This window comes from Sphaeramia orbicularis, chromosome 16 (assembly GCF_902148855.1).
Source record: "Sphaeramia orbicularis chromosome 16, fSphaOr1.1, whole genome shotgun sequence".
In the NCBI taxonomy this organism is placed as follows: Eukaryota; Metazoa; Chordata; class Actinopteri; order Kurtiformes; family Apogonidae; genus Sphaeramia; species Sphaeramia orbicularis.
Genome location: NC_043972.1, coordinates 48,176,530 through 48,188,765, shown reverse-complemented (window position 1 = coordinate 48,188,765; position 12,236 = coordinate 48,176,530). Strand labels below are relative to the sequence as shown.

General features: G+C 37.4%; 1 protein-coding gene across 1 annotated transcript in view; it reads left to right on the top strand.

Moving 5' to 3' along the window:
- The window catches only part of phf1 (PHD finger protein 1), a 33,030-nt gene extending 21,192 nt beyond the window's left edge, over positions 1 to 11,838 (top strand). The window contains exons 12-15 of the mRNA XM_030159187.1: positions 4,969 to 5,047; positions 6,553 to 6,668; positions 7,693 to 7,779; positions 10,618 to 11,838. Coding sequence (XP_030015047.1) covers positions 4,969 to 5,047; positions 6,553 to 6,668; positions 7,693 to 7,779; positions 10,618 to 11,011 — 676 coding nt within the window. The 3' untranslated portion in view covers positions 11,012 to 11,838. The remainder of the gene's footprint in view (positions 1 to 4,968; positions 5,048 to 6,552; positions 6,669 to 7,692; positions 7,780 to 10,617) is intronic.
- Positions 11,839 to 12,236: the final 398 nt, after the last annotated feature.

Here is a 12,236-nt window from a genome sequence, read left to right as displayed (position 1 = left end):
TCCAGGTGACCCCATGTGGGGTCGCGACCCCAAGGTTGAAAAACAGTGGTCTAAATACACAAATAAATGCACCAAAGACTAATAAAAGTGGGTTTAGAAAACTATCACCCCTTTAAGTTATTAAAGTCATTCCCTAACCCAGTAGATTTTTTTAAGACTGTTGCACAGATGCCAATGGAACAGTTTTTCAGGCTTTTTTGAACATTGTCTCACATTCTTGTTCAATGTAACAATGTGGATGAATATGGGTAGCAGAAGAAGTAGCAGTACTATGGACACAATATTGCTACCTATACTAAAAGTCAGTGGAAATGTAAAATAACCATAAGCTCTAAGTATATAGAAGCCAAAAAAGTAATGTGATGTTTTTGTTTGGAAAAAAGATGAAGATGCAATTTTACCATGACCTTTTATTTTCCACAAGTAGAACATTTTATTTTCACTTAGTTTCTGAAGTGCATCTGTTGCCTTGCAACTAGTCCTCTTTGAAATGTAAACGGTTCCAGAAAAAGCACCTTCTCATTTGTCACATGGTGTGACAAATAGCGAACATATATCACAGTAACGTAAATGCACTGTCCAATCAATAACTCTCTAATGTCTATCCTCATATCCGGACAAGCAGATGCACTGTATGTATAGTCTACCATGTTACAGTGTAAAGATAAGCTTTCAGACTTTGTTTTAAATCTAGGGCTTATGGGAAATTAGTGAAGCCTCTTAAATTTCACAGCAAATAATGCATGGTTCCCTTTATGTGATTCATGTAAGGAATTTATGCTAGAGATGTATTTATATTGCGATTACCACCTACTGAGACTGTAAATGCAACTGAAGAAACATTTGTATTTTGTATATTAAATATGTATGCTCCAGTTTTCCCCAAAACTGCGATTTTCTGTTGTGGGTTATAATGGATCTTTAAGCTTCTAAAACCAATGATTGGAAAGCTTTGTCATTTTAGTCAGGTATAACGATTAGACTGGATATCCCCCTTTTGTTTCTGCAGTGTTTACAACCATTATGCACCCTTCAAAAGAGCGCAATACGGATAATAAACAGTACAGGATATCTGGAACATACCAATAAACTATTTTTACTCTCACATACACTCAAATTAAAGGATTTGGTAGAAATAAAAACAGAACAAATATTATACAAAGCTAGAAATAAATGACTTCCATGTAACATACAGAAATTATTCACAGATAGAGGGTGGTTATAACTACAGACAGACACTAAATATGAAACAACATTTCACTAGAACAAAGCTTAAACAGATGTGCATTTCATGTAGTGGTTTTGTGGAATGGAACTAAATATCAAACAGTGTGAAAACATCACAAAATTTAAGAAAATGTATAAAAACCTTATTTTCTAGAGATATAGAAACAATGAAGGGGAGTACAACAGTAATAGTTATTGATGGGATGGAATCATTTGTTCTTTTTCTGTAATTTAATGACTGACCTATTCTTTATATACATATATTATATTATATTATTTATATTTTATGTTATACAAGTCATGTATAATTGGAGACGGACAAAATAAGCTTGGCTTCTTCCTACTCCTTTTTGGACATAAAGTATTGTTTTAGACCCACAAGGAAATTGTTATACATTGTTTGACTTTTGTTTTTCTTTTTTTGGTTGTCTGATTTCCTTCAATATATTCAAGTGTCCTGTTTAAATTGGCAATTTCTATCTATCTATCTATCTATCTATCTATCTATCTATCTATCTATCTATCTATCTATCTATCTATCTATCTATCTATCTATCTATCTATCTATCTATCTATCTATCTATCTATCTATCTATCTGTCTGTCTGTCTGTCTGTCTGTCTGTCTGTCTGTCTGTCTGTCTGTCTGTCTGTCTGTCTGTCTGTCTTGTGACACAAAACAGACATATTGGACTAAAAAATGGGACTGCTGATGCCCTATATTAGTTTTTGTTAAAGTATTTTGTTAATAATAATGACTATGGGCTTTGTCCTGAATGAAATGAATGGGAAGCATCAAAGGAACAGATATTCATGTATTTTTAGGCTGAATTATGACACATGGATACATAATAAAAATTTAAATTATGTTGCGTAAGTTAAAGCCACATGTGAGTCCTTTTTTAACACAGACTCTGATCTTAATAAAATGCAAAAACAGCATTTCCTTCCCTCTTTGAAAACACACAGTTTCAAAACCTGTAAATTAGGGCTGTGCATTATATGATTTCAGCATCATCATCATAATGTGTGCATGGTACATTGCAGGACATGCTATATAAAGTAAACCAAATCACACAAACACACACACCATCCTGCTACTTTTTATAGCGTGATACAAAAGGAAAACTTGCAAGGTTCTAATTTTCCAACATGAATTTAAAAAATAACTCCATTGTTGGATAGGACACGATTTTCTCTGTTTTTATTGAGCGTTTCATTCACAGCCAACCAATCGCAGTCATTCTCGATCTGTTTACCAAACAGCAACATCCTGCCACACCCTGTTAGTCATCAGCCACAACCTGAAAATAAGCAAGAAACAGAAGGAAAACACAGAAAAGAAAGATGTGGTTGTACACGGAAATCCAAGGGTTACATTTGTTGACGGTCTCTTGTTCTTAAGAGTCACAGCGTCCACCTGCTTTTGTACTTTAGTGCACTGAAGCCCAGTGGTGTAGTGGTCCCTGGAGAAGTGGGTATACTTTCAGTTTTTGCCCCCTTTTTTTTTTAAGTAGTCCAGAAAAACGCCATTTTAGAAACAGTGACATGTAAGACTGCTCTATTTATTTTACCCAAAAATCCATCAGTAGTATTTGCTAACTACTATAAAATTATCATGACCTTATCAGGAGCAGTTTGTAGGTATTACTGGTCAAACAAGCAGCTGCATGAATGTAAATGTATTCAACATGAGGCAAACATAGGATAACGCTAGCCTTTCATAACATTAGCCTACTTGTGCAATTTAACTATCGGCAACAACATCTCTTCTCCTCTAAATGTGCAGTCATATGGCCAGTAGTTTAAAACAGTGACTTTTTCTGAAGCCACCTTAAAACTTACCTCTGAATTATGTGTTCCATGAAAGTAGGTTCTCTCAATGTGTCACTCATTTGAAAGACGTTTATTCTGCCTTTCTTTCTTTCCAATAATCACGCGTCTTTCAACGAGACGTTCGGTGACTTGTCAATCAACTGGGGTGGCACTGGCACCTGAGGTGGCCAATCAGGTTCCACAGGTGGCCAGCGCTAAGCAGAGCCCTGGCTCTGGCGCAAAATTAGCAATATATTTTTTTTTTATTATGGCTTGGAATGTCTGATATTCTTGTTATGTTTAGGGGTGTTCGTTGGCAAGAATCTGGCGATACGATACAAATCACAATACTAGGCTCATGATATGATATATCACGATATATCATGATACTGTTAAAATAGCATTTTTTTGTTTCTTTCTTTTTTTAAAATGATTATTTCCTTGAATAATTGAATTACACCTGAAATATGCTCAAATACTAAGCACATTTTTATTTGATCACAACAGGATCTAATGCTATATCACAAAATTTTCCCGTGTTAAAACTTAAATCATGTTTTACAGACATTACAATTTAAGATCCTGTTCAAATGTTCATTAGTATTAGTATTAGTTCATAATTAACATCATAATATTATTTTTATCCCAACAAAAGAACTAACTCCTGCCTCTCAGACAGTAAAAAGTGCTTTTAGGATGCTTAAAATAACCATTATTTAATAACACAGTGTTAAATAATAATAAATAAAATATAAACAAAAAAGAAAAACAAAAATGCATTTGAATAAATACCTAAAAAAAATATCAATACAGAGCTTTTTAATATTGATACAGTATTGTGAAATGAAATATCGTGATATATTGCAGAACCAATATTTTCTAACACCCCTAGTTATATTCTATTTTTGTATGTTCTATTGGTGAATAATAAATAAATTCTTGGAGGAAAAAAAAAGTTAGCAATATTTTCGTCAGCATGACCTGTCCTACTCTGCCCCTGATTGGCTCATCAGTCCTCATGCCTAAAGTTAACCTGTCTAATCAGTGAAGGTACCAAGTACTAGCCATTTAGAGGCAGAGTAGGGTGGGTCATGGCTTCACCATTCTAGAGGAAAAGATGGGCTATTTGGCTCAGATACTACTGAATGGTGCACATCAGGGGGATTTAGAAGTGGGTATACGCAATGCTGACTGAAAAATAAGTAGGTATACTCCATTTACCACTGTATACCCTGGACTACACCACTGCTGAAGCCTAATGTAAAACGTCAGAGTTCAAGACAGAATGATTTTCACTCACAAAGTGTACTCAGAGTGAAAGCCATTTTCTATGCAAATGCAGTCTCAATTATTCTGGAATGATTTTTAACATTTTTTTAACTCAAATCATCTGATGAAAAGTCCTGCATTCATTCATATCACAATATAGATCACAAACTAAAAAGTTTTCAATGCAGAATTAAAAGAACAGCCTACATTAAATAATTAAGAAACAGTTACAGGTTTTCATTTCCCTGTTTAACAAAACACACAACTGTGCAACTGACAGACAAAATGGAAATGGAACTGATGTTACTGTTACTAAGACAGAGCTGATAACGTGTCCTTTGAGCTTTTGTGACACAGATTCAGACACAGGTTGTTTTATAGGGATATGGGGATGTGAGCTTTTTAGGAGAGGATGTCATGTCTTGTTTTTACTGTTGTTTTTATACTCTTTGTTCTCGTCGGCCTCCCCTGTGATAACATTTGGCTTCATATAACCATAGGAATGTATCACTAATGTATATGTCCTATCCCAGTAACTCTCACCCCTATTGTTCGGTTATATTTTACACCTTTCAGTCAGCCTTTACGCACACGTTAATAACCTGTGTTTGTGTTGATGCTTGCATATGAATTTTTTTGCTGTGTTTTTCTTCTTCCAGCCCGGTGTCACTGCCCTGCCAGAGGAGAGTGGGGGGGCTGGAGTCGCGTAAATCAAAGCGACGCATCATGGAGACACAGGTCAGTGGCTCTGTCTCAACAAGGCAACGGGTGGGCGGTCACTAGGTCTGGGCCACAAGCACCACAAACATCCCCCCCCCGATTATTTCTTCCATTTTCCTTTTTTTATGCTGTCAGGTAAACAGCTCTGTGTGATCCAAATAACCTGTCAGTCAAACACTGTGATGAAGGTTCATTCTGCAGTCTCCAGCATGTCTTTTAACACCCGCTGCAGCTTCGCTCGCTTCAGTATTTTTTCCCCTCCTCCTTCTTCTTTTTTTTTGCTGTATGTTTAATGCCTGCTGATGCTTTTGGAGTCTGCAGTTAGACTAAAGGTAGTGTGTGAGAGATGAGCTGTTGTACATGTGGCTCCGTTAAAATGTATAATTCAAATGCAAACTTGACTGCACAAAAACGCGCTCATGTATTTCATCAACATCTGCAGTTCAGCGCCGCATTTATCATGATCATCAAACCCCAATTCCCAGCGGAACACATTTAGACAGCAGCATCACATGTGGCGGTTACTATTTTTACCCGGCATTCTTAACTGCTCATTGTACTGTGTCCTCCCACACAGCACTTTGATTCGTTTATGTGCACATACAGTAATCCCGAAACAATAACACTCCACAGAGCTCTGGGTTTTCACATCCAGGCCTCATCGTGGTCCCCCTTTGATTGATGTTAATCTGAGTCCATCTCCAATGAGCAGGATCGGAGCAGGTAGTGGAGAAACTGAACCGGGATAGAATGCTGATATGCATAGGCCGGGATCTCTTCCAAGTGCACTTTGCAGTCAATTACAGTTTGGCCAGGTGGCGCTGGCACCTTGACAGTGCAGCATTGACAGAGCACATCCATTTAAAGGCACAGACATCAACAAAGGCCACCGAATAATAATGTGCCATCCTCTTAGTAATGCCAGAGAAGGGACTCATAATGGGCCATATGTCACAGGCCAGCGATGAGAAATGTTATGAAATGCTAAAACCTCTAGGTACTGTACCCGAATCTCCCTGCATGACATTCCAGATGATGGATGGTCCTGATGGTCCTGATGATGCTCTGATGTTTTTGCTTGTCATGGGTCGTGAGCCGGCGTGTCGGGAGAGCTGCCTCACGTACAAGCCTGCCTTGTTAGATGCGATACAGAGGTGATACGTTTTGTACTAGACGTGCCTACCTCCCTACTGCTCTGTGTCTCATGAGCCATATAAGATGAGATGTGACTCACATCCATTAATGCTATTAGTGTGGATTTATAGACACATCTACCCGCTGGCAAAGTGGCAGAATTAAAAAAAAAACAAAAAAAAAAAAACATTAGGTGTAGGTGTTATTATACTTTGTTTCAACTCAGAATTTTAGTGCGTAAACCCGTTTTGAGATGTCCCACATTTTTGTCAAACTGCAGAATTGTCTCCATACATGGCCCAGCACCAAAGTATCAGCGTTTGATTGACTCCTTTGATGAGGTTGGCATTCATGCACGGGCTGATCTGTGTTTTTCCTCCTGTACACAGCCTTGTCCACCCCCAGTTGCTGCCAACCCAATTGAGCTCCTGCCATGTTGCCATGGCTACATGGGAGGGGCCAGCCTTTACAACTCCAGGAAGTCAGAGGAGGAGCTTAACTTGAGGTAAACATTGGGCTTTTTATCTCTGTTGATGATGGTCAGCTCAGCCTCATGGAGAAACTGTTTACAAAAACATTTCCTTATTTAATCGACAGTGCACCGAGGTTCATTCTAACAGCTCATAGTGACAGTGCTGACAGTGTTACACTCCTGTCATTATTATCTGAATGTAGTTTGGCGAGGGGAAAGAAATGGCATTTATAAAAATAAAGAATGTCTAACAACCAAAGTATGTTCTCGTTTACTGTATTCAGATAAAACCAAAAATTAACCCTTTAACCCCTGAGACATTTCAATGAAATGTGCTGCTGTGAATTTGTGTGTGTTTCAGTGTCAGAAAAGCTGCTTGTGTTCCTTTCCTTCAGTGGTTTTGTTTCACTGTGTGTTTTAGGGTCAAAACAGGGTGGAATAACAGAAAAAGACAAAGAGAGGAATTGAAGTTTGACAGGTTTTTACTGAATAAGACACTCAGAATGTACATCAATAAGAGAATTAGGATGTTGAAAGTGAACTGTGAATTGGAACACACTAAACAACAAGGGTTTGAATTCTGGCCCAGTAGTTTTAGTTTTGGGGCTCTTTTTTCTAAATCAGTCCAGCTGTTTTTTGGCACTTGGTTGAATTTTAAAAAGCAGTTACATGGTCAAAACTTAGTAAAAACACAGTGGAAAAAAATAAAGGAAAATCATGACAACACTGCAAACAACTTTAAAAACAAAAAAAACGACAAGGAAAACAGTGTTAAAAAAAGCCCAAACCGTCTATTTTTATAACGAGTCAGTCAAACTCACTGCTCTGTGTTTTGCTCCCCATTCCACTGGTAGCAGGGGGTGCACTGAGCATGCTCAGATGTCTATAAAAGGACCAAGGTCTATTCTATCTATCTGTCTATTTTGAAATTGTTCTTATTGAGCAAACAGTTTTTATGAAGATTTAAAATAAATCATACATTCAGAACGCTCCCCACAGACACGTCACGAGTTAAAGATGTATGTTATAAAAGGATTAAAGTGTCCTCTGTCCACAGTTGTCCTCCCAAGCGGATGTTTGCCCTGTGTCACACCACCTACAATGGAAGCACAGGACTCTCTAGGACCCTTCAGCATTACAACAGGTGTGTGCTTTAACAAGTCTACATATCATGCTGTTTGTTTCAGAGTAGTTTTTTTGTACCTTTTTTTGGGGGGGAACTTTTTATTTACATATTTTCATTTTTCCACAAAACAAAACATTCCCTGACATAGGACCCTATTATTCAAAACACAAGTAAATAGAATGCAATAGAAATACAATAAAGGGAAATCACATGGAAAATAAATATATGTTTGTACCAAGGGGAATTACAGCAGTACATTATCAGTCATAGAGAAACACAACAATCATATAATAACCCCTACTCCTCCATCAGTCATCCTAATACTGTTCCATCTTTGTTCAAAAGTGTCCATTTTCAGTTGTAGTCTTGCAGTCATTTGCTTTATTTTGTAGACCCTTTTCAGTCTCTGTAGCCACTGAGTTATGGTCGGTGGTTTTGGATCCTTCCTGTTCACAATTATCATTTTCTTAGCAATCAGTAAAAGTATCCGTAACATGTATCTTTGATCTGAACTGTATGTCTCCTTTGGTAGAGCTCTTTTCCCCTTTTAGTCGTCAGAAATGACAAATATCACTTTTGAAGCTCTTCATTTAGTTCTTATTCATTATATTTTCTATTAACAAGAAAAACTAATGAAAAACGTCAGTGCTGCAGCCTTTTTCAGCTCCACAGAGAGATGCTGTATATTTTAAGCGATTACAGTTGTGGAATTTAGAACTGATAGAATTAAGACTCAATAAAAACAAAATTTAATAGGTATTTATTCTAGTTTACAAAGGTAAGAATGAAAATCAAAATCTTAATAAATATACATTTTTATTGATGGTTTTTGAAAGTAAAATTAAATCACAATCATGTTTTCAACTTCTTTTGCTTTTATGGCATGAAGGAAGTTTTCCTTTAGGCTTCTTGTGGATCCTTAAAACACATTTGAAGTTATTGGATTCATAAATTAAAAAAGAGACCTAACTTCATTTTAAATGTCTCTTAAATAAGTGTTTCTTACAAGTGCACATTGGAATTTGTGTAATGTAGTTTCTTGATGACATTGCAATTTACAATCTCTCAGTAATTGAATGTCTATTTATTGTGTTCATCTATTAGTTGAAATGATTTTCCAAATGCCTCTGACGTGATCATCACACAGATGAGACGACAGAATGAAGTTTACAGTAACTCAGTAACTTGTGGCGTTAGCATTCGTGGGGCTGGATGAGTGAACATTTTTTGTGCTGTTAACTACACTCAAGCATGTTGTCTCATTACTTTGTTTTAAAATTATGACCTGTATGTCTTGATGAAATGGTCACACTCAAAGTACGGCTGCATACCTCTGATTAATTTTGTATATTTCTTAAATTCTGACTGTTTTAATGTGGGTCTCAAATCCTAAATTGTACTTGCCTTCAAGGTTCAATAGGTTATATAAACACATGTCTATGTGCTTCTGTGATGTTGTATTTAAGTCTGTTGGGAGCTGATGGCTAAAAAGAGAGGAACTGAAAAACTCAGGTGTTAGCGTAAGGGTTTTTGCTGGAAAATTGGCGAGACATAGATATTGAGGGTTTTGCCTTTTGGCTCATCTCCCTTTACGCTCTAGATCAGGAGTGTCAGACATATGGCCCATGGGCCAAATTTGGCCGACCAAAGGTTCCAATCCGGCCCAAGAGATGAATGATGAATTATACAGAAGATATTAAAAGTCAAGGGTATCAAACTCAGTTTATTTCCAGACTCCAGTCTCCATAATTTGAACATATTCTGTCTGTTACTATTTTGTGTATTTGTAGATCCTTTGTGATCTGTAAGTTGTAACGCACATACATAAATGACAACATGAGGCATAAAATTATTAAAATTGCACTTATTTGTCATAATGAATTTCAGGTTCTTTAGGTCACATTTTTTTATGAAATGATTCAAGGTACTTTATTATCCTATTATTATAGGATAGTTAGTAAATGTAAATATTTTCATACTTTACATTCTTTGTTTTGGTGCAAGAAAGTAATATAAACCTTTTCATACTTTAATTTTAGAGTTGTCATTATTTATAGTCTTATGCTATTATTTTACTAGTCTGATCCACTTGAGATCTAAATGGGCCTAAACTAAAATGAACCTCACACCCTCGCTCCAGACCGGTCCGTCTGCTCCATCCATTTCTCACGTGTTAACAAGATCCTGAAATACTTAAAGTCTTTCACTTTGTGCAGTAAATCATCCCTAAACTGGAGGGGACACTTTCCACCATTACCATGTGATCTACCTCACCTGTGGACAGGAGCTGTGGAAGGGGAAAGACAGAATGAGATTCCAGATATAAGTGGTGGAAATGTGTTTTGTCCCTTAGAGATAGGGGGAGGAGTTTGACCATGTGGGAGGGGCTATGGGTAGAGCCGCTGCTCCTTCACATCCAGAGGAGCTGAGATGGATCATCTGATCAGGATGCAGGAGAACTAGGATAGAGATGGAGAAAAATAGACATGCATGGTGGCATAGCAATAGCATATAGTCAATATTTCAGAACTCCAACAAAAAAATTAAATCAACTAAAATCCAACTAATTCTTCTCGTTTCCCTAATGGTAGGAAAACACTTCTTTAAGTAATAAATATGTTATGGCAGGACCTGGTTTTTGACAAATTTACTGCAACTTGAGTGAATTCAGACATTTGACAATTTCTGTGATAAATCAAGTATTTATATTTTATAGGTATATTTATTTAATTATTCTTGACTTCAACATTCCAGCATGTGTCAGAAAATAATTAACATTTTGAAGTCATGTTTACTTTCTGATTACATTCTTTTTTATTCCTCTTGTCTCCTCCTGTGTTTCCATTTGTCTTTTAGCATGGAGGACAGTTGCAGGATACCCCCACCCTGCCACCCATATCCACTCAGCTCCAACGGCAGCCATCACCACCACCACCACCAGCACCACCACAGCCACCAACACCAGCACCAGCACCAGCCGGGTCCCAAGCAGCTGGAGGCTCCCCTCATACGCGACCTCTCCCCCTACCAGGCCACCGTGGGCGGAGGACATGACACAGGCGGAGGAGGAGGTGGAGGAGGAGGAGGTGGAGGCGGAGGAGGAGGCGGAGGTGGGATGGGGCTCGGAGGGGACGGGACAGTGGCCAGGGGCTGGGGAGGGGGGGAGGCGGTGAGAATCTTGGCGAGACGTATCACACCAGACGGGAAGGTCCAGTATCTGGTGGAGTGGGAGAACGTGAGTTTGTACTGAGGAGAGAGTGAGTAAACACACAGAAGACACAATGACTGTTTTACAGGTGCCACAGGAGTACTGGGTATGTTATATGTGGCCGTGTTTTAAGTACAAGCAAAACAAAACAACAACAAAAAAAATCCCCCACATGTTACTAAATCCAGGTTGCTCTCATAGTATCACCTCTATTCTGCATCATTATAACCTCACTACTCGTTACTTAATGTTCCTCTTTGCTAGTGTTTCTCTGATATTTGTACTGTTAACTTTGGAATATGCCTTTGCATTGATCATATTTTACAGCGATGAGGGAAACTATTCAAGCCTCCTGCTAATTTGGGCTTTAAAACACAACATTTAAGGTCCTCAAATCCTACCCTCCTGAGTATATAGAATATAAAACAGAACATTCAGAAAACCCTGCTACTACTGTTGGTCGTTGAATCCAACTACTTACAACTAATTACACAAGCATTTCTTTATAGTTACACATTGTAGCTTTAAAAAAAACATGTGTTTTATGTTTTATGTCATGGAGCATTATTTAAAGCCCTTTTTGGACAGTGGGCAGAGACTGATTTTGGCTTTTGTTCATTTCTGCCAAACACCTGTTTTCTGGAAATGGGCTTTTTACAGTGTTTACTGTATCGCTGAAAGTGTGTGTTTTATGCGTGTATAAGTGTTCAGAACTGTGATATCTAAACCTCTGTTGATCAGTGTCTTTGAGATCGGGTCAAAATTGACTAAATTCTTATTATTTTGTTAAAACTGTCACTCTGTCTGTCGTGGTTGTTATGGACCATCCAGTCATGAGAGAGTGATGTAGTTTAAAAAAAAAAAAAAAACTTGATGTTTTTGAAAAACAGAGAAAACATAACAAAAAACAAAACCTAAAATGGAAAAATATAGAAAATTAGTCCAGTATCCGGGTTTGGTTAGGGCACTGTCAACTTATTTTCAGTTGGATTTATTGACCTACTTCTTTCTCAAATATTACTCTTGACTTCCAATTGATTAAAAAAAAAACTTAATCTGTAAAGAGAATTTTTGTGGGGAAAAATAAGTAGTAAACAAGAAAGGATCCAGCAAGTTCACAGCTTTGGGCTGATTGTCAGGTTATTAACAAAGATGAAATCTTTGGACCTGATTTTCTAAACATATATAATGGCCTACTTAAAGTACAGTGAACGGGAGAATTTCAACTTTTTCAACCTGTTTTGAAGGTTCAGTGTGTAATATTTAG